The following is a 24,235-nucleotide window of genomic DNA, read 5'->3' as shown; positions in this document are numbered from 1 at the left end:
AAAGAAAGAATATTAAGAGCCGCAAAGGAAAAAGGCCAAGTTACTTACAAAGGTAAACCTATCAGACTTACACCTGACTTCTCTATGGAAACCATGAAAGCCAGAAGGTCCTGGATAGATGTACTGCAAAAACTAAGAGACCATGGATGCAAGCCCAGACTACTATACCCAGCCAAGCTTTCATTCACCATAAATGGAGAAAACAAAATTTTCCAGGATAAAAACAAATTTAAACAATACGTAGCCACAAACCCAGCCTTACAGAAAGTAATAGAAGGAAAATCTCTAACCAAGGAGTCCAACAATGACCACAATAACTCAGACATCTAGAGACCCGTCACCAGCGCAACTCAAAGAAGGGATGCACACGAACTCTACTACTAAAAAAGTGACCGGAGTTAAAATTCTAGTATAGATAGGTGGGGGTTCATGAGGCCCCATCCCTACTTGAGGAGCTATAGACAGTTGATGCCTGATAGGAGAGGGAGAATCATTTCTCTTTGGGGTATGGCCACTGGGAGATTTCCCATGCTCCAATGGCCAGACTCACACCTGTGTTCATATAGGTTGTGCTAACTGGATACAGTGGTTTATAAAACAATAGAAGGACACAAAATTGGAAGGAAAACCTTTTGGGCTTGTCCAGGAAGGACTGAAAGAGGAGAGAAGAGTAGATATGATCACAATTCATTGCAGACATGTAAAAATTTAAAAATATCAGTTCATAAATTGGTAATATGTCCTCTCCTTTATTTTCCTGAGATATCATCTCACCTGTGCATTCCTGGTCCTCATCATATAGAAGGAGGTTTTATCTGAGAACCTCTAGAGTTCCCTTCCTCCTCTGCTATTGTGTTAATCTATACATTAGGGTAAAAAAGCAGCTTCCTAAAACATAGAAAGTTGTAAGGGACAATGACAACTGCTAAAACCTATACCATTCCCCTTTTAAAATAAGTTCTACGTGAGCTGAGTGGAAGAGAGTGTGAGTGAGTGAGCATCTGGTGCAAAAATTCACCACATTTCCCACAGTCAGCAAGAGTCTGAATGCTTTCTTCCAGCCAGAGGCTACTGTCATCAGATTCCTTCTGAAGCCCTCAGTGCTTGCCGTGGGCCAAGGAAACAGACCCTTCCATGTGTGTTTGATATGTTCTTCACAACGATCCTTGAAGACTGAGTTGCAATTTGAAACCAGATCCTTCTCATGCTGCGTTTTCACATTTGACATATTACCACCCAAAACAAAAGGATACTCAACACATTAGCTTGCTCATAACACATCTTATCTCTAAGACCTTCTATCATTTTGTTGATTTATTTTCTGGAGATATCTACAATGAATCTAATGTCTTTGCTCATTCCTGGATAAAACTAGGTTTTTAAATAATTCTGAGTCCACACTTTTACAAGTTTAGTCTGATTTTTTTTCCATAATGAAGAGTATTTCTCTGTCACTTTACTCTTTCCTTATATAAACTTTTAGAAGTTTATTCCTGTTGATTTAGAATTTCTTTAGCCAGAAGAGCTTGGTCTTACAACCTTGGCAACTTCACCACGTAATTGCTCTTCCGGGGTATCTATAAATGTGTATGAACTTTTGCTGAGAAGTCCAGCAAAAATCATGTTTGCGGGCTATGTTTGCACATCTGTAACAACAGCAGGCTGAAACATTCTTCCTTGCCCCTCTATAATACCTATGTGTGGCAAAATATTCTTCTTAAACCACAATGGCTATTTGGAATAGCTTTCTTGTAAAACTTTCTAACTAGCTCTTTAAAAGCCTAAACAAATGATATTTGGGTTTTCTTCCTGGTTCTTATTTATTTACCCTTTCAAACAGCTCCAGGATATTATAGAAAACAGAATGCTTTTCTGAATTCATTATACTAAGTGCCCTGTGATCCTGCAACTTTTGGGATCCATCAGCATGAAACAGATTCAACAGTCCACAGATTTTAGGACTGCCTCAGAAGGCTTTAGGAGATCACAAGCAAGAGTAGAAAGAACAGCAATTGAATAGTTTGTTTCCACACTTCGGTCTTCTCTTGAGTTTCTTCAGACGTGTGTGATGGATGTCATAAAGCTTCAGCAATTTACTTATCTCCACAATTTCAATAAGGCAGAACATCCTGTTCTATTACAACCATTTGATCTGATACTACATATCTTACCCCTTTGCTTCAAAAGACATGATAACAGTGGAGATTTCTGCATTTCAACAAAGACCAAAGTGAAGCATTCATTGAGTCTCCAGATCCTCTTTCTTCCCGTGAGCGCCATGATCAAGCAGGTCCATTGATTTTCCCGTTGACCTTCTGCCTTTCATGGATAAAACAGCTTTTATTTCTGGATTTCGGGCCTTTTGTGCTGTTTCTTGAATTCCTTTATAGCCGGAGTAGCTTCTTATTTACACCTGACCTGCCACACTTGGGGGCCTTCCTTTTCTCACTTGAACAGTCTTTTGCCCATTTTTCCCACTACTTTGGCTTCTTTTACTTTGTAAAATGGGTGCAGAAGTTTCTCTGTGAGCTCCTACTCTTTGATATGTGGCATATTTTCATGTCCTTCCATAAATGTACTTAAAGTATTTCCAGATTTCCTACAAGGTATAAACTTTGTTAAATGCTACCAATTTGAACATAAAGCTCTCATTAATTTGATCATGGTCTCATTCATTAAAATGGAGAGATTTTAAGGAACAGCTTTTGTTCCTGCTCAGAAGGTTGAACGTGAGGGAGTTGTGAGCACTATTACAGCAATCACAGGTTGTTTTGTGTATCAATCTCTGTCTGGTCTTGAAATCAAACCCAAATAATTCCACTACTTTCCTGATTCTACAACTAATCAATTTATGAAACTAATACCTGTGGGAAATCTATTGGTTGCAGGCTATGGCTTCCCTCATAGTATGGATTTGTCTAATTTTCCAATGCTCTTTCTATAATTACTTGTCTTTATCATATTCAGGTGGACAAAGGGCCTCAGATCCAAGAGATTTTAAAAGCTTCTGAAAATCACAGGTAAGATGACGAACACATATGGGTGTGTACACTTTTCAGTGAAAGGATTCCATATCTTGAATCTGCTTCTCAAATAAAGTTTGGTGAAAAGAAAACGCTCAAAATGCCCCTTGTCTCCACTGTCGCTACATAAAACACACTATTCCTGAGCATGGGTGTCTTGTGCACAGAGAAACTACTATCCTATCATTATTTTCTACATTCTTGTCTCACTTTTTATTGTACATATTCTACTTTCATCACTTCTCTGTTCAAAATGTTTTAATTCCATCCCTTCCCCCATCATTGAATTTCCTTTAGATTCACTCACCCATAAGTACCGATTTTCATTTGTTTCTATTAGTTTATTCATACTAAAAATTTTATGAAAGAAAAGTGGAAAGAGAACCCTTGCTTGCTATTCTTTTTGTGATTCCACATTTTTACATGAAGGTAAGTATCAGAGTTTTTACTTTTTACAAAATTATAGATTTTCTGACCAGACAGATAGGCTTGCTGTCATCACCATGGCATCTTCATACCACTGAATTTCTTTCTTTCCCTTCTCTCTCCGCATCCCACCATCATAGCTCTAGAAAGGTCTGGATCAAATTGAGTCCCATGCTTCCTCTGCACTTATCAACTTTCTCCCAATTTTTCGGTTAAACCCTAAGCTGCCACTTAACCGAGTCACTAAACACTGAACTCATTTTCTGGCCCCCACATTAACACAACACCTCAATGCACCATTATATTTGCTGAACAAACCTCAGATTCTTTTTGCAATCTACACAGTAACACCATTATAAGTCTTGTTCCCTAATCCTCCCCCCATTTCTTTGAACTAGAACTGAACTTAACTAATTTGACTCCTACAATGGAAACAATAATGACATAGTGGAGAAAAAGAATGATTTCCCCCTCTTTTAAGATTTTATGAGATGCATTTTAACCAATTGCCTAATGTACACATTAATATTAACCACATAAAAAAGGCAAAAAGAAATACAGTAAGTAGTTCAAAACTCTAGCAAGAAAGAAAATTAATTTATTTTTCTAATTTATAATGCTCATTTTTGAAACACTCTCTATCCTCTTCCATTTTAAACATCAGATGAACACAACTTATTCTGCTTCAGTCTCCATCATGAATAATCAAAGGATATTGTCCAGTAAATCCACAGTGTTGTTCATGGTAGAAATGCAAAGTTTTTGGTGCTGTTTTTTTTTTTTTTCAGATTGCCTCATGGTAGCTTTCTGAGGATGGAAAGCTGCTACCCAAGCAATATCCCAATGACCTCAAGATATGAATTATGACCACCAAAAGCCTAGAAGTCCTTCTTGAACTTAAAAAGGGGTGGAGGACATCCCAACACATTAAAAACAATAAAGAAACAAGAAATCAGGAAATCATGCTGCAAAACATTAACCAGGATAGTGCAATTTGTATTTCAATGATTCCTCTTTGGAAAACAATCTTTAAAACTGGTTATTGGGCTCAAGGGCTAACCTGTGACATAGTACTGACAATCCTATGGGCTAGCCTGTGGTATAGTACTGGCAATCCTATGGACTGGCCTGTGATGTAATGTGCTGACAATGCTAACTGTGCTGTTCTATTGAGTTGTATCACCATTTCAAAGACAGAAGCAAATAATCATTCCAGATTTGAACTGTAAGGAGAAATTCTCTCCCTGCTGTGCTAGCATGGATTGTATCCCTACCACTCTGCAGTTTTGCTCCTCTGCTCCTGCTGTCACCGTTTCTCCTCATGTTCCCCGGGCTGGAGAAAAGAGGCCTTGTGCATAATAGGGAGCTCTTTCGGTAAATACGCTGTTAGAAAGGGGGCTTCTGTCACAGCTCCCGGACTGCTGCAAAATGCAGATAAGCACAGGTCTGTGGCTGGAATGGATATGGTAATTTTTAACAACTACTACATACTAAGCACACAGTAGCTATCAGACATTGTGCCACCGAAATTCAACACACTGATGTGCCAATTCTTCACCGCATCCCTTGAGGCAGATAGTGTTACCGTTATTAAATGAATGAAGATCTTCTGCAAAACCAAGCCGTGCTTCCAAGGATTAATTTCAAGCCCCTGCTCCAATCCAAATGGTACATCTATATATGATGCTATCCCTGACAACTCTGAGTCTCAGTCGTGACAAATAAGAAGGAAGGATGTGGAAAATTCAACAGTAAAGAGACTGTCAACTAAAACCCTAGCAATGCACAAGTAAAAGTAAAAGTTATGAAATAGGAATGAGCATTTTAGGAGTGTGTTCCTAAGTACTGTTTTGAAAATATAAAAATTATTTAGGCAAAATGCTGTAAAATTAATTTTTCTCCCAGTGCCAATCAAATCATAATAAAAGACCATGGGAAGGTCTTTGAAGACACTTTGAAGACAACATCTCAGCTGCTTTTTCAACAGTATACAATGGCACTCAAGATAAAGTTATATTGCTTTTGTGTGAATAAGAGTATTTTTTCTTGACTGAAATTAATTAAACATTTTCATTCATTTAGCAATGCCTGTTAAAATCAGGTCTCCTCCTTCCAGAAGAGGAAATACACATGCTCAGGAAACACAGTCAAATATACACACACCTGTAGCTTTACTCCTTTTTCTGCTACATTTGTTGCAACAGGTGAAAACCCACATCAGACTAAGAGGAAGAACTGGGTAAGCAGCTTATTTATTTCAAGAAACTAACTTTTCTCAGGGTGGCCTTTTCTAAAGAATGGTCTTTAATCTGTCCAATCCTATTCCCTAAAGTACAGACCTAACCAGCTGTTAATAGGGCCTTTCATAATGACATGGTACATGTCTCAAAGTATATAATCTCCCTTAGGATCTTACTGTACCTGCAAATGTTCTTATATTCATTTCATAGCTGAGGCTAACTACATGCAAGATTACAGTTGGACAATATTTTTTTTCCTGAGCAGACTTAATCTTCTTTATAAAACTACCCTAAAGACACTCCAAGAACTCAGAAAGCCTGGCACTTCTAGCAATCATATTCCAAGTGGATGCTAATTCCACAATTCAGCCTTCATTCCTTTCTGCTCTCAATAATTTCCACAGAGATCAAGGTTGTGTGTTAGTATGTGTTGTTGTAATCGGGAGCCCATGGTGGTGGACTCTCAGAGATCTAGTCAGAGAATTGGCAGCATATCCCATGCTAAGGTTATATAATGACAAACCAGCTCCTGCAATGGGGTGGGGGTTCAGGCAGGAGAGACAGTGAACAGGAGTGCTAATTCAACAAAATGAAAATTGTTTCCAGGAATCCTTCCTAATACTTTGAATCAAAATAAAAAGGTAACTTTACCTTAAGTAATCAGTGTGTATATCAGTAGCCCTTGGGATGGGATGGAAATCATTTAATAATAAGATCTTGGTTGGGGATTCATGCAAGGCCCCACTGAAAAATATGATCCCCATTACAAGGTTACAAGAGTGACATCTAGTGGACTCTTTCTAAAATGACAAAAGGGGAATTCAAACGTACTTTTAGAGCAAGGCTTGAACAAAATTGGGGTGCATGATGTGAAACCCCTAAAGATTCAATAAATAAGTTTATAAAATAAAAGGAAAAGGAATCAGCTCTGTTCACAGAGTGAACCAGAACCTGACACATCTAACAAACATGTAGCTGATACCCATGCAGGCACTTCTAGACCTCTCTTGGGAGTCAGGTCCCAAGAGATCTCTCATTTACTACTCCTACCCTCAGAAGAGAAGAAAGAAATTCTTAATATGATTTTGTCGGTGCTCCTCCTTCATTAGCCCCACTCAGAAGCATATTTACTCCCCCTATCTGTTCAGGTCTTCAATAAATATTCGCTTCAGCATCCAATACATTACGTGCTCCCTTTCATTGTAAACACTTACCCCTCCCAGGCTTTTGTTTTGCAATACTGGAGAACAGGACTTGAGGCTGTGGACAAACAGGCAAACATCCTGCCGCTGAACTATACTATACATCCATACCCAGTGGCTTATGCCACTGATAACCTTTAAATTCTCTGATGACCAATAAGTCCACACTTCTGGTAATTTATCTCTTTTTATTAATAATTTTTCTTGCAAATGTTTTCCTGATAGTGTAGACGAAAATTCATTTCACATTTTCATTTGACATAAACTTCCATATAAATTCTAACATACAACCTGTTCTAGTTTGAATGAGATATGTCTCCCATAGGCTCTTGTAGTTGAATCCTTGGTCCTCTGCTGGTGGTTCTGTTTGGGGGAACTAAGGAACCTTTAAGAAGTGAATCCTTGCTGGAGGAAGGATGTCCCTGGGAGTGGGCTTTGGTGGTTTATCATAGCCTTTCCCCACTTCCTGTTCTGACTGTGTTTCCTATGAGTAGATGAAACACGATCAGCTACCTTCGTGTTCCTGCTCCCATTCCATGCACCCTTGCTATGATGGACTCTATCCCTCTGGAAATGTAAGCCAAAAGAAAGCATTTTACTTTTTACTTTAAAAATGAGTTACTGGGTCATAGCAAATGTATTAGATTGTGTTTCATTTAACTTTATTTTTGCTCTTGTAATGTTGGGAATTGATTCAAGGGCTTCATGTATATGGAGTGTGTGTGTAACATTGAGTTATATGGTTTGCAGAGTGCGTGATGTACCACTGAATCATATCCCTAACATTGTATTTCAGAAATTTCCGCCAATTTTAAATTAATTAACAATGACAATTTAGAATTTAAATTTCATTTTCTGGTAAATTAAAGTGCTAATTTTGTGACCTCTCGCTCCTTCTTTCTAAAGGTTGGGCCAGGTATCTTTCACGTATTTACTTCAAAGCCTCTGAATGCCTCAATTCACATTAATTTGAGATTCTTGTTAGAGCAAAATGAAGCCTTCTTTGAAGGCCCTGGTTACTTTGAAATAAATTGGCAAGGATTTGCCACAATTCTAAGAAAATAGGTCATTGGGCAGTCCAAGAGGCAGATAAAATTAGGAAAGATGTGCCAGCTACTGGCATAATAGCTGCCACTCTGCTTCCCCTAAGAAAAGGCTTAATTTTCTTTGATTTAAAACAAAATTCCCGAACTTCAGTGATGTGGGAGTGATTTCTTATTACTAAAGAAACTGCCTAGTCCCCTTGATAGGCCAACCCTTAGGTGGGTGGAGTAAACAGAACACGATGCTGGGAGAAAGAAGCTGAGTCAGGAGTTGCCATGATTCTCCCACTCCAGACAGACGCAGGTTAAGATCTTCTCTGGTAAGCCACCTCGTGGGCTACACAGATTATTAGAAATGGGTTAGATCAATATGTAAGAGCTAGCCAATAAGAAACTGGAACTTATGGACCAGGCAGTGTTTAAAAGAATACAGTTTCTGTGTAATTATTTCGGGTAAAGCTAGCCGTGCGGGCGGCCGGGTGGCTGGAAGTGGCCCAGTGGCAGGAAGCGACCCGCCACCCCTGTTATTACAACACTTCAGATAATTTTGATGCTCAAGGATAATGTAGTATGATGGTTAAAGAAGCATTTTGATTTTTGAAAAATCACAATGTCCCCCATTTAACAACTGCAGCATTTTAAACCTGCTTCAGTGAGAGGCAAAGAATAAGATGCCCAAGGAAAGGCGAGGAGTTAGAGAACATTTGGAGGTCTTTCAGAACTTCATCTGCCTCTCTTGCATTCTCAAGGCACATGAAGAACCGATAACATTATTTCCTGTGTGAAGAAATTTGATAAAGAGTATTAAAAAGAACCAAATGTCATGTTGAATAAAGAAGAATGTTTAAATAGCCTGTACAGTCAGTAGCTAGTTAGTAAGAATCATTATAACTGTAAGAGGTGATGGCAAGGAGTGATTTCTATGTTCCAGTTCTTAGATGCTTTATCCATATTAATTTACTCATAAAATGGCCACGCAAATTCATCCTGATATTATATTAATACTTATATTACAATATGTTTCTCACCTTCCAACAAGGAATCAGAGAAAAAGAGAGTTTAGGTAACTTAGTCACTCACAATTATGAGTTTTAACTGGGCCTCTAACTTGGGCAGGAAGACTTGAGTATATAGCATGCTCAGTGTCTTTTTGCCTTTATTTTTAATAATAAAATTTTAATGAATAATTATTACAAAAATATGTATTTGACATAGTATTTCACATTTTAAAAGATTTTATGCATCTATGTGTTTGTGTAAGTGTATGCTAAACGCGTACGGATGCCTGAGGAGGCTGGAAGAGTGCACCAGATCCCACAGAACTGGAGTAGCAGTCACCTGACAGGAATGCTGGGAACTGAACTCCAGGCCTCTGTGAGAGCATTAAGTACTCATAACCACTGAGCCATCTCTTCAGCCTTCTGTCGGCTGAGGGAGAGCTGCCCATCTGAGTGCTCTCAATAACAAGTTCATATATCTGTAGAGAGGTTCCCATCCTTGTCAGAGATTACTTCTGAAAATCATATTGTCCTTTTCCATTTGGTTGACTGAGGGTTTGTATTGTATCTTTATTAACGATTCGTTAAGCTAAATCCTCACTTCCTTTAATTACTTAACTGCTATATATTATCCTCCTCATTTCAAACAATTCTTTTAATATTGCTACAGCTGGGCAATATCTCAATATTACAATTTCTGTAGAAGTTCCAGGAAAAATTTTTGGGATAGAAAAATATACTACATCATGTTTCCTCCCTTCTATTTAATCTTTACTTAAGATTTAAAAATGAACTAAACTACAAATTTCATGAACGTTAAATTTTTATCCATGTACCTTTATTTATTTCAACCATAAATTGCCTTGGGTATTTTCTTAGGTACTATTTTAGACTTTCACAGAAACTATTCACAAAGTTGTAATGATAACTCACCTGCAGCTATTGGAGCTACCTTTTATGAGACCTTCGTGGAGTCCTGTGAGATACCCAGCCCACACTGCCTCATTTAATTCTTCCAGGTCTAACTCCAAACTTCAAGCCCTCTAGGTTGTACCTGTTAACTGTCTCTTAGTGCCTGTCACTTGCAAAACTGAAATGGTTATTTACTTGACTCTCCGAGGTCAATAAAAACAGGGAGTTGAAATTATCATACAGGAAAATTTATATCATTCCATACTTCAAATATACTTCCATAGCCAGGACATGTACTATGCTTTCTGTTTTCTGGAATCATAATAAATACATTACCTTTCAAACACACAATGAAAAGGAAGAATTTGTTCTCTATGTAACAAACAGAAACAAATATCTAACTTCTGTTGCACCTAGGACTGAAGGAACTTCTAATTTGGATATATATGACAATAAATGAAATTTTGAATTTTAAAGCCATGATTCTAATCTAGGCTAAGACAAAGCAATTTCATTTAACATCTCTTGATCTCCTTTTAATAAATGAAAAAAAGGGAATTAAGTGGCATCCAGATGGTAATTACACTACGAGTAACTACCATTTCATCAACTAGGCTAAGTATTCAGCGCAGTTGCATGCCTGTTCAAACTCTATCTTCACACTTTACTGAGTGCCTTAGTGTGACTGTGATTTAAAAACAAAGCCGCACATAAAAAGAGACAGATGTGTATTGTTTAAATTTTGACATTTAAGAGGACTTCTTAATGTGAGCTAAAAAATATAAAAATATTCTCAATGTTACCTAATCTGCATGATTTAATAGCACTTGGACATTTTCTAAGGAATGATAACAAAGTGCTGCGACTCCTCACGCTTGGAATTTACTGCCTGTCTGTGCCTCTGCCTGGGCCAAATTAAATACACAGCATAATGACCCTGTGAAAAATAACAAAGCACAGCTTCCTGCTCTAGTCTTTGGTTGAATAAACCCAAACTGAGGTAAAGAGGACAGTATTTCATTTAATCATGCAAGTAACTGTTTTCTTCTATCTCTTGAGTTAGAAGCTTCTTCAGAAGAAAAGTCTAGAAAAAAATCGTGATGTGATTGATCAGGTCATTTAAATAAAAAAATCTCTTTGAAGATGTTTTGCCTGAAGGGCTCAAGGAGTGTGAAAGAAGCATACAAGTCCACTGCCCACGCTATTCCACTCCTGAACACCTGTGGCTGCCCAAGGTCCGCGCACTATTCAAGCTTTTTGTCTGTGAAGCATAAGAGCTATCTTAGAAGAGATGGTTGGTGCACCACTTCCTTCCAGAAAACACCACGCAAAACTCTTTGGAAAGGTTTTGTGACATAGAGGATAAAGAAGTAGAAGGTAAACAGAAAGAAACATGCCCTGGAGTCCAAGTAGGCAGGTGGGTTTTGATTTGGTCCAGTTTGTTTTATTTTGATTTTAATTGGTTAGTTATTTGGTATTTTGCTTCATTTATTGCAAAAGTATGAACGGAACTCAGGGCCCTTCGTATTCTAGGTAAGTGTTCAACCTTTGAACACTACTTGTACTCGTGTTTTAGTTTTATTTTATTTTTGAGACAGGGCCTCCCTACATTGCTCAGCCTTTAATTTTACATATGCACCACACCCTTCTAGATGGTGAGTTTTGAGGATGTAAACTATGTCCACATGTTTGTATATGCAAGTTATAGAAAAGATAAAGTGCAGGAATGGTGTTTTAGGTAAGCAAAATTGGATAATGAATGATTTGTCCCATATACACAGGAAGGAATAGAATTAAGAATGTGTGGGTATGCAGTTGGAGTTTAGGGAGTACAATAAAAAACAAAGTTATTCTCTTCTGACTATATCAAGTTTAACTGAAAGGAGTCAACTATAGATGAATAACAGTGGGAATGATCTGTAAAGAGACATGAAGTAGTCCACACAGAGAGACACAAAACAAAGCATAGGTGACTGTAACAGGATCTGCAGGTTAGGTTGGTGACCACCTGCAAGAGATAGCCACAAACTGGAAGGTAAACACTCAGCATGCTCGTATTTTTACTGGTCATATTCGCTGCTTGAATTCAGGCATGGAATAGGTACAATACTACATTTAATCAGTACTAACATTTTTCGGTTAAACACGGGAACAATGGTGTCACTATCAACTCCCAAACATTTGTGGCACTGGTGCACCAGAGGGCATATCTTATCAGCTATGTCATTATTGTAGCTCACAGGATTCAGAGCTGGGTAAGACTATACAGCATATAGAAGCACCCTCCAGCAGTATGAGTGCTAGTCAATAGGTCTGAAGCGACCAGTTAGATTGAATCTAGCTGAAGGTACCAGCTAGATTGTTCTCCAGCCAGGGTTCTTTGACTCAAATATGTAATGGCTTCTGTTACAGGATCTTAAAGTTGTGGTGGGCATACAATAGAATTGGCAATACCCTGTCATATTATGGGGGATTTACATGACACCACTGACCCAACAGTCCAAAAGAGGTAGTCCATGTGGGTTTTATTTGGTAATATATATTTAATATCCCCCTCCCCTTGTGTGTGTGTGTGTATTAGGAAATTCAACGGTATTAGAGGGCTTTTTGGTTTTTTTATTTTATTAAAAATTTCTGCCTCCTCCCCACCTCCCTTTTCCCTCCCCCCTCTACGGTATTAGTTTACAGAAGAATTTTTCAAAAGTGTTAGGTATTCCTCCCAGTATTCCTTCCTCTACTCCACCCTCCCATTCCACATTTATCCTTTCCTGTTCTATTCCCTGCCTTTCCCATTACAACCTTTTATATTATTTCTCCTTCCTTGAACTGTACTTCCTCCAAAATGGTCGCTTATTAGTTACTTAACCTCTATGTGTATTCTAAATGAAACGCACATATGTAAAGCTTAAAAGCGAACACCCACATAAGAGAAAAATCATATAGTGTTTGTCTTTCCAAGTCTAGGTTACATAAGTCTAAATAGTTATTTTTAGTTCTGTCCATTTACCTGTAAATTTCATAACTAAAATTTCTTAACAGAAACAAAAAATCTATCTATAGTTTCTACTTTTATTTAACTTGAGTTTTAAAATTTTGCCAGCAAACCGAGTATGGTATCACATACCTGAACCTTCTAGGCAGAAGGCTAAGGTAAGAAGAACAAAAGTTCAAGTCCTAACTGGGCTACAGAGCAAGTCTCTGTCTCAAAAACATACAAAAAATAAAAGTTAGCAGTCAAATAATTAAGAATGAAAGTACATCAATGGATAACTGATATGAGAAATTAAGAATTACATGCTTATAAAATAACATATAATGAGGAATCGCTGTTTCTCAAAAACACATATTCTATGTATTCAAGGTCTATGATTATCTAAATGAAGTTCAACAACTGAATGAAAGCAAGCTGAGAGCCTTAACAACCTCCCAAAATTATCAGGGTCTTTATTATAGACACTGGGCTAAAAACTCAGACAATAAGAGGCAAATTAGAAACAAAACTATAATTATCATAGGAAACTAATTATAATTACCTTGAAATTAGCTCATGAAAATATTCTTCAGGTCTATTCAAAAATTGTGAATAGACAAGAATCTTGAAGAATATCTAGGACCCACCTTGTTATATTAGTTTCAATCAAGTTGAATTTGCATTTAATCTTAAATTATTGCGCTGAACCAGTTCTCTACAAGAGGAAGCAGATTAATTCTATGGTCCTAAGGAAAGACTGAAGTAGATATCATTTTTTACAATCAACTGTGATCAAATAGCCCTCTATCCATTTAATATGGCTAAGATGACCCAACCATGAGTGCATCTCTATCCTTGAAGAAAACCACACACGTGCACAAAACACGTAACACACATACAGTTACACAAGTCTTTTATACACTTAACCTTCTACATAAATGCCAAAGATTCTGAATTCTTTTTCTCCTCACAGTAAAATAATTAAGAGTTTATTTGGGATGCCAAAATTCTAGGTATGGACACCCAGGAGAGATCGCTAAGCTTTACAGCAAGCTATTAAAATGGATATTCTATTTTTCCCAAAAGAAAATGAAAAAAACTTTTATATTTTGTAATGTAACTTAGAATTATCCTACAAACTTATCCACCTCAGAAATGCTGCTTTCTCCATATACATCAAAGGATGAAGCCTGGATTTCCATTATTTAAGATGAATTCACACAAATTCTAACACTGTGCTTTGCTAAAACTCCCTCAAGAATTTTCATCATCAATCATAATTATGAATCACTTAACCATAGCCTTGATCTAGGAGCAAACTGCATGAGAAGAAACAGTGAAAAGAGTTGAAGAGACCTGAAACCATGGCACACTGTTGTCACTGGCAGAATAACGGAAAATACATAAGCACAGAACCAAGAGGCCACTGATGGAAACTCTCCATTCAATCTGGGTGTGAGATCTTTTATTAATCTAAAAAATAAGAATAATGAATCTGATTATTTCTAATCAGTTCAAAAGTACAATGACTTTTATGAATCAAGGTAAGAAAGTCTAGCTTGATGTCTAGAGCCAGCCACTAGAAAATCTTAGTTAGGGAAGCAAATGTCCCTAAAGAGGTCAAGAATCCACTAGTGAAAAAAAAAAAAAAAAACAAGGAGAAATCCTCCAAACTTATAATTATCCCAGAAGGTAACTCAGCTTGAGAAGAGCATTTATACCAGGAAATATTAGCACAGTCTCATGTGCAGAAGGGCCAAAAACAGAACAAGAGCGGGAAACATACCGGGTTCACACTGGATTGTTTTCCTCAAATTTGTATTTAAAATAAATGGAAATAAAACTAGGCCTAGCCAAGGAAATAATCTCTTAACATTGGAAGGATGACTGGAAGTGCTGGTGGCTTTCCCAACAACAACAAAAAAAAATCCGAGTTTTCTGCTTCCAGTCAAGAATATGCATGTTGAAATAGCTAGAGCAAAATCCACTCCTTTATTGAGCAGATACTTCCAGGGTACACTGCCTACGTTTCTTCCGGATATAAGAGGAGTGATGAGAAAGACCGTCATGACATAATATGAAAAGTCTGACAAATAAAAGGAAATGCAAAGAAATAAGCAGCTAGGCTAGGCTAAGGCTGGTGGCTTGGAAGAAGTAGTGGAGTTTTCGTCATTTCTGAAGGATCGCGGTTTTTTCCATATTCACTTGCACTAGTCAAAGTCCAGAAATTCTGAGGTTAAGTTTAGACACTTAATAAAGAACAGCAGTTCAAACCATCTGTTTTTCTCCAAGGATGAAGATCCATCACACACAGATTTTCACTTGACTCTAACCCTGTGAGAATATTGTTGTCAGATGGAGAAAGCAACATTTGTTTTACAACTAGCATGATAACACACCATGCTTTAAAAAGTAGCTACAGTAAATAGCGTAACAAAAGGTTTTGGGTGAAAGAGGGGGAAAAAAGAAAAAAATTAAGAAACGATCATATTATGAGCTCCAAAGTAATTTCCTTTCTGTTTGTTCCTTTGATCCATTTAAGGGTTCTGTCACAAATCTTCTGGTGAAGAAATACGATAAAAAATTAAAAGAACAATAGAACCTTGCTATAATAAGTCAGAGATGCCTTATAGAAGAACCCTGGAGGACTTGTTAAAAAAAAATATTCCCAGAGTCAAATTGTACAGACCTGCGGTTTATAATAACAAAGGCTAAGTCATACCTGATAAGGAACAATGCTACCATGAGCTGTGCCCCAGCGTTTTGCTTCCTTTTGGCCAATAAGATAATTAGCACCTACTTGGGTCAAACATGCCACCTGCCAGAATAAAATAGGAGGAAAAGGAGTTAGTTTGCCTGTAATAATTAAGAAACTGTTATACTATAAAGCCACTTTGTTTCCTGTCATCATAGAGGGGAAAAGACCCAAATTCAGTGAGAACATATACATGTCTATATTTACTTCACACAAAGAGAGAACGTTAGTTCCTGACTAAATGATAATCAGTATAGAAATATAAACACAAAGAAATTCATCCCCTGAAAAGGCCATCTGAAGACAGATGTCAACAAAGCCATAGGCATTTTGATCTAGACTTGGGTGGGGAAAAAAAGCCACAACAGGATATGTTAGTCACTAGTATATGAACTCCCCTCTCTGGCTATGCCCTTACTCTTTTCGTCATGATAACACTAAACATCCTGCATCATCACTAAGGCCGGTAAACCAAAGCAAGGAGCTACAGTCTTCTGAGCTTTTCATAATATAAAGAGAAATAATGCCAAGATTCTATTCAGGCAATTTAGTTGCATTTTGAAAAAAATGCCCAAGCATTTTTGACATGGAAATACAAGATCTTTTAAAATTCATTAATAAGTTTTCCTTCCCCTCCATCACCCGTCAATGACTGAAGCAGGTGGGAAAGCTGGCCCCGAGGTCATAAAACTGGAGGAGCTAGCCCTGCTCCTCGTCTGCTGCAGCTCTTGGGAGAGCGGCCCCAATTGCCATGCCTGGGCAACACAGTAGAGCTGGCCCTGAAGGTGTAGATGTGGGAGATCTGGTCCTGAGGAGATGAAAATGGGAAAACTGGACCGGCCCCTTGCTCATAACCAGGGCAATGCAGGAGAGCTCACCCTGGTGGTGAGGACAAGGAAGAGCTGACAGACTGACCAATCCTGAAACTACCAAGGCCCAGAACCAGGATTGGCCCTCCCCACTTGTGCTGGAGCACATGAAGGGACCAGTCCTGCAGGCCCAAAGCTGCAGAATCTACACAGCACAGGGCAACATCAGGATAACCACGAGGATTTCCAGTGAACGCTCGGTATTGATAGGATAGCAGAAACCAGAGGCCTCAAACCAGTACAAAGACTCTTCACAATGAACACTTGCAAGTAACAATATATGGACAAAGGGGTTTACTGTATGACTTATTATGTCACACTGCAGCTTCCATGATGAGATTCCCTCGTCCTTTTTATTTTTTTTCTTTTTTCTCTTAAATTTTATGGGGGGGGAGGGCGGGGAGGCTGCAAGGGCCGAGGAGAGAAATGCAGAGACAGGAAATGAATGGGATCGAGATGCATGAAGTGAAAGACACAACGAATAAATAAAAAGAAAGTTAAATGAAATAAAAATGGTCAAACCTTCCTAATTTAAGCAGAAATTACTTTCTCTCTCAACTTGCTCTGATCCACATGCCTTCATTATTAGGCTCATTTTGTTTTGAGCACCATAGATCTATTTAGGGGTCATAAGAAACCTCAACCTCATTCTGTGGATCTTAATGTTCTAGGAACAGATACTGAAAACCCTCTTATTTTGATTTTGGTTCATCTGCTAGTGGTTTGAACTCGAGTCAGAGCCTCAGTCTATAACCCAGGATACCCAGGAACAAACTTTATAGGCCAGGTTAGCGTCAAACTTGCAGCAAATCTCCTGCTGTGTACTGGGATCATAGGCACAACCTGTAAACTTTCAAATCTGCAAAATGGGGATAATGGCAGGATTTCTATGACCATCTATAAGGGATCTCAGGGTCCCTAGATATATAGGCCTCAGATATCAAAACTATAAGAGGGATTTCATAATTTACAAGAAAATACCTGGTTTCATGACATAGCTTCGATATTAAGCTTAATTTTCCTTCTTTAGGCCATCAGTTGTGATGGGGCACCTACAGAGCCTGTAATTCACACACCCCAAACTGCTAGAAGTTTCTGGAACAACTCAGATATTGATTTTTCAGGGCAAAGTGCCTTAACCATTGCTTGCCCTGTGCCCGGCATGGAAAGTGTGCCTCTTACAAGAGATATCAATAGGAAACATGCTGAGTGCATCTTGCTGTTTTATCAACCATTTTCCTCTATTTTGGAGACTGACTCGTTTTTGTGTTCATTTACTGCTCTGCTGAAATTGGAACTGCCTTGTGGCAGCTGGTTTGGCTGTACTACCCAGGTGGCAAAGCTAATAAATTCTGAGTCATTCACTTCTGGACTTCCATCTGGTATTGGGCATTTGAACCATGAAACACTCCAGGGCTGCTTGGACTGCCTAGTGCTAATGATCATTTCACAGACCACTTCTGTGTCTTTCAAAATGCAAAATCAAAAGAACATTTTGTCGTGAAAAATGCCCTGGAAGGGAATTCCAGAGTCATGGTTTCTAAGTTTTTCCAACTTGCAAGTAGGTATATGACTTTGGCATCTAATTTAACCTCTTTGACCTCCAAATATTTTCTCTATAAAGTTATGATCATTTTAGCTAAACTTATGGGTTTTAAAGCATTTCAAAATCAAATAAAATATTTAAAGCCCTAATGTATAGACAGACAATATACCAAGTGCTTGGGATGAAGCATATGATGTAACTCACAGACAATATAAACACAAACTGCAAATTAGTAAATGATCTCGAAGTTTTCAATTAACAACTGTACTTCTAACCCTACTATTCCTTTAAGCTGTTAAATGATAAGACAAAAGAGATAAAATAGTAATTATTTTCTCATGATGCCTCTTCCTGAATTTTGGGGACATTTTCTGACGTCTGAGTTCTGTAAGACAGATACTTCTTTCATGGATCTCTTTTTAGGGCCTATGTATTTTTTTTCATTCAAGGAAATCCCAGTGAAAGTCACTATCTAAAACACTGATGAGACTACAGGGTTAGAATTCAGATTCATAAAGGTAAATACCATAGAAATGAATCACTATTTGTTTATTATGTCTCTCTTATTTCAAAGTCAACAGATGCTTGCTACAGCAGCATCAGCAAAGATGCATGAGGCAGGAGATGGGGAAATGATCAAAGTGAAACTGCAAATCCTAAAATGAAATACTTAAGGGCTAGACTCAAGGTTGACCATCAACCTGGCTACCTTATTCCTTAGATATCTTATTTTTCTCTTTCAATTCTGTGCGTGCATGCGTGCGTGTGTGTGTGTGTGTGTGTGTGTGTGTGTGTGTGTGTGTGTTGTGAGACAGGGTCTCTACACATAACCATAGATGTCTTGGTAATCAGTATGAAGATCAGGCTTGACTTTTCTTTGCCCAACCCTGCCTTATTTGGAGTAAATTTGAATTAAAGACCAGAACTTACCTATCAAACTACTTCTAAGTGGAAGATAATATCCATTTCCTCTATACATCAGTGATTAATCTCCAAAGTGTTTCAGAATCACCAGGTTCTCAGTGGGTAGAAAGGTTAAATAAGATTTTAAACCAGTTGTCATTAAAATAAAACCATGATTTGTTGGTAGCTTCTCAAAGACAAAGTTGGTTGGGGGAAGGATTCTATTTTTGAAAAGAGAGCAATGGGGCTAAACTTAGCAGTTCAATGTTTAAAGAGGGCATACAAATCTGAGAGTGATCTGCTGTTTATAGGACTGTATTTTAAGGCAGGAGAAGGGGGAGAAAGTCAACAGCTATGAGGTGATTTTGTATGAAAAATCAGAGGTTTCTTGGGCAATTAGTGACAAATTTTTCACAAATTAAAAGAATGCAGGATGTGACTTTTAGGTTAATAACTACATACTAAACACTTATTCTAAATATTGCATTAGATCATTACTTTCATCCCCTAAACTTAGGCTCATTAGTTCATCAAGTGGACGCTATATAATTTACTCAGAATGTTGCTTTTATATGGTTTCATCTAAACAAAAAAAAAGCCAACTTTGGTTTAATAATAATAATTCTGCAGTAAATCTATTATTTTAAATAACACAGTGGTCCTGATAGTCTTTGTATCTAACCAGAAGACCAATGAGGACTAACCTTAAGTGGATCACAAAAGGCACAGCCTCTAGAGGCTTGAGGAATGTTGCAGTCTTTTATTTCACAAAGAAGCCTTGTGATTCCTGTCACCACCTGATCACAAGCTACATTTCCAACAAGCAAACTGAATAGAATATTTCATCTACAAGAAAAAATCAACTATAAAACCAAAAAGAAAACTAGAACTATGGTTCATTGCATCAAAACAGGTCATTTTCCTCCTGTTGCAATTCTGTATATTGTGGCCAATAACTATGCTACACTAAATACTAAGCAAACATTCATTTATTCATCCCTCTCTACCCAGTCTTAATCATCAATTTTAACATCATCTTTTCTATCAAGCCCCATGTTCTTTACCTAAACAAATAAATATTTCTTGGCTTTAAATGAATAAAGTACCTTAATACAACTAATTTCTGCTATACTTTCTAAGGTGTACTTGTTCTACAATTACAAGGCAATAAGATGTCAAAACTAAAAGGCACTGGATTAGTTCTTCTCAAACACAGTTATAGCTGTGCATGTATCACTGTTACAATAGAGAGGAGCATAGGAATTCTTGTAACATACCCCTAAGCTTCTGAATCAAGTCCCCTAGGGATAGAACATGGGGAAAAATCATGAGGCTAGTGTACTTTTAGTTGCACAGTCAATTTGAATACCAAAGTTTTAACAGTGTTAAATCAAATAGTTTAACATTATACATGGATACATAAAAGAATATAGAAGAGAAATAACTTGTCTGAGGCCACACAGCTACTTAATTACTTCAACTCCATTGTTTTCCCTATGTTATAATGGTATCTGTGTCTCCTTTTGTTCTTTTTAAATTAGGGACAAGTTTATGGGAAATGCTGTGTATCCTAAACCCTTTTTATACTCTCATGCATGTAACACAGAACCTCAACACTGACAGTTTTAGTAATTTAAATAGCAATCAGTATTTGTTGATTAAGTAAATGCTTGAAATTATTATATGAAATATACTGTGCTAGATGTGGGGATGAATAGAAATAAAGACAGATAGGGAGACAGATAGTAGATAGATAGATAGATAGATAGATAGATAGATAGATAGATAGATAGATAGATGCAGTATAATCTAACCTCATTTGTTCTTATGAATACATGAGAAAATAAAATAAGTATTAAGGAACCTGATAGAGAAAAGAGATGGATGAAAAAGAATAAACATAACATGTAAAAGTTCCAAGGCCAAAAAAAAAAAGATACTGGCAGAAAAGCATGGGAAATTCAGTCAATCATGGGCCTCAGATGCTGTCTGACAGCATTTTGAGTCTTTTGGTTAGGAGAAGCTATGGGTCTGGACATGCCAAAGTTAAATCATAAAAATGTTAAATAACACACAGAAGTTGGTAATAAGTAGCTAATATGGAGCCAAGACAATGCAAATTAATAAGTAATTAGGCCCAGGAACTGCAACATTTCAACATCTTATAATCACTGAAGCTCTGACCAGACTGTGGTTAAGCTGGCACATCTTCTTCCCGGGATTTCACCACAGAGACTTGCTTTCCTGATAAACATACTGTCAGGCCAGCTACTAGTTACTTCTTGCTCTGAAGTTTTCAGGTAACATGGTGTGCTTTTTTCAATAGTTTGGTGATTTACTTATTCTCTGCTGTATTGCAGCATGTACCTACTCCTTTAAGATAACGGGTTACCCCAGCCTACAGTTCATAACCCCAGAGAACCTAGACAACAAAGAGAACCCTGAGAGAGACATGCATGAATCTAATTTACATGAAAGGCAGAAAAAAAGACAAGATCTCTTGAGTAAATTGGGAACATGGGGATCGTCGGAGAGAGAAGGGGAGGGGAGGAAGGAAGGGGAGCAGAAAAAAATATTCTCAATAAAGACAATAAAAAAGATAATGGTTACCCTAAGCAGTCATATCCCTCAGCCTAAAGAAATAAGATCATGCCTTGATGTAGTTTCATCTCTGTCTAGTAGAATTAAAAGGTATACTATTCTCCAAATGTATGGACCTGCCCAGGACCCAGCTCCCTCTATGCTCCTTGCCACGTAGACCACCCCAAATTAAGTCATGACATGTGGAATTTTCCTCCATATCCAAAAAGATTTTTAACAAGTCAGCTATTTCCCTTTGTTCCAAATATTTTTGGAACCCTCTTGTCATTCTGACTATATCATCTATCTTTCTTTTACTTGAAGCTTTGCCTCTTTTTTTATTTAAAATATAATTACATTATTTTCCTCCTTCCTTTTTCTCCCCTCCAACCCCTGGCATATCCTTTCCATCACTCCCTCTCAAACTCATTGCTTCTTTTTCTTTTACTATATTTCTTATACACATAGACATAAATATCCAAGCACAACATACTGCGTATATTTAGTGTTGTTTAAAGAGAAGAAATGTGTGAGGTATTGTAAACAGAGACTGCTCACTTGTTTCCTGACACCCAGACCTGAATAATCACACAAAAACTGTATTAATTATATCACCATTTAGTCTATTAGCTAAGGTTTCTTATGAAATAACTCTTACATCTTAAATTAACCCATTTCTATTAGTCTGTTTATGACCACAAGGTTCTGGCATCTCTCTCCTTTGGCAGCTACATGCTGTCTCCTGAAGTCTGCCTACTTTCTATCTATCTATTTATCTATCTATCTATCTATCTATCTATCTGTCTATCTATCTATCTCTGTTCAGATTTTCCACCTGGCTTTGTTCTGCTAAGCCACTGGCTGAAACAGCTTTATTCATCAACGAATAAAAACAACACATATACAGAAGGACATCACACATCATCTCCCCTTTTCTGTCTAATTAAAAACGAAGATTTTAACTTTAGCATAGTAAGATTACATATAACAGGTATCAAGAATTACAGTTACAATATATTTGTGAGTCTAAAGTTTTATATCAATTTTATCTTTTATCATAACTAAAAAAACTATAATTATAACTACCTATTCTTCAACTCCATCAAAGACCCTAGAAGAATATAGATGATGTGGGATGTGCTTCTTTATATGTGTTGCTTTTATTGGTTGATGAATAAAGCTGTTTTGACCAATGGCTTAGCAGAGCAAAGCCAGACAAGAAATATGAACAGAAACAGACAGAGTAGGTGGAGTCAAGGAGACACCATGTAGCTGCCAAAGAAGAGAGACGCCAGAAACTTACCAGTATGCCACAACCTTGTGGTGATACACAGATTAATTGAAATGGGTTAATTTAAGATGCAAATGTGAGTTAAGAAGAACTCTGAGCTAATAAGCCATGCAGAGTTGTAATTAATATAGTTTCTGAGTGATTATTCAGATCTAGCTGGCCAGGAAATGAATGAGCAGTCTCCGTTTATAAGTGATGCCTAGGAAAACACAAATACAAGGCTGAATGAAATGATTAAGGCCATCCAGTATTTGAAAACCAAATTAAATAAAGAGATAGAAACAGTGAGGTAAAATTCAAGCTGACATGAAAATGAAACTGGAAAACTTAATAACCCAAATATAAAACTCAGGGGAAATGCCTTATACATAGAATGGATCAAGAACATCAGTACTGAAGAAAAAGTAATTAGCCCATACAAGAAAAGAATATGAAAAGAAACTTTTAAACATAGTAAAGGAATACACAGGAACTTTGGGATACCATGAAAAGTAAAAGCTTTAAAATATAGGCATAGATGGGGAAAAGAATCCTAGAGCAATGGCATAGACAAGATCATCAACAAGATAATAATAGCAGAAAACTTCTCCAAACTAAAAGAGGCATAGCTATACAGATTCAATGAGCACACACAACACCAAGTAAAAAGACTAGAAAAGAAACTGACCACAAGAAAATAATACATAAAGTACTAAACATACAGAACAAGGAAAGTAGCAAAATCCACAAATAAAATCATAAGTCACATATAAAAGAAAATATACCACAATAACAGCTTTTTATCCCTGCCAAAAAAAAAAATCTTTGAAAGCCACGAGTACCTGGAAAGATGTACTGCAAGTTCACAAATACCATGACTGCCAGCACAGTCTGCTTCACACAGAAAAACTATTATCCATAATTGAAAGAAAAACAAAAACTCTCTATGACATAAGTATGATAATAGGATTAATGTACACCAAAGCAACCCTATGGAGAATACTGAAAGTAATACTCTACAATGACAAGAGGAACAAACATGGTCAAGAAACTTACAAAGAAAGCGAATAACACCATAGCTACTGAAACACAAATATGACTGAGAACACTAACAGCAGAAAAGCAACAAAATTATTCAATCAATACACATCTTCACTAATAACTTTGAATATTACTTATCTCAATTTTCAAATATAAAGAAATAAAGTAGATGAACAGATTAAAGAAGCAAAATGAATATTTCTGTTGTCTACAAGATACTAAGCTTTAAATGAGAGATCGCCTAAGAGAGAAAGACTGGAAAAAAGCACCCAAGGTATTAATCAGTATGGCTATAGGATAGGGTCATTTCAGGTTCTCTGTCCTCAGCTGCCCCAGGAACTAACTGGGGACATCGCCCTGGGCACCTGGGAGCACCAAATCTCTTGCCAACCCTAAGATGGCTCCCTTAATTAAGATGTGTGCTTCCCTGCTCCCCTATCCGACCTTCCTTTATCC

The 24,235-nt window shown here is 37.3% G+C and overlaps 1 protein-coding gene across 1 annotated transcript in view; it reads right to left on the bottom strand.

Moving 5' to 3' along the window:
- Sugct (succinyl-CoA:glutarate-CoA transferase) overlaps positions 1-24,235 on the bottom strand; it is a 653,069-nt gene that overhangs the window by 494,924 nt on the left and 133,910 nt on the right. The window contains exon 9 of the mRNA XM_050142381.1: positions 15,538-15,633. Within this exon, the coding sequence (XP_049998338.1) occupies positions 15,538-15,633 (96 nt within the window). The remainder of the gene's footprint in view (positions 1-15,537; positions 15,634-24,235) is intronic.

Source organism: Alexandromys fortis, unplaced genomic scaffold (genome assembly GCF_014885135.2).
Source record: "Alexandromys fortis isolate MF-2015 unplaced genomic scaffold, M_Fortis_MF-2015_v1.1 scaffold_5, whole genome shotgun sequence".
NCBI lineage: Eukaryota > Metazoa > Chordata > Mammalia > Rodentia > Cricetidae > Alexandromys > Alexandromys fortis.
The sequence above is the reverse complement of the archived record's forward strand: the minus strand, read 5'-3'. Positions and strand labels throughout refer to the sequence as shown.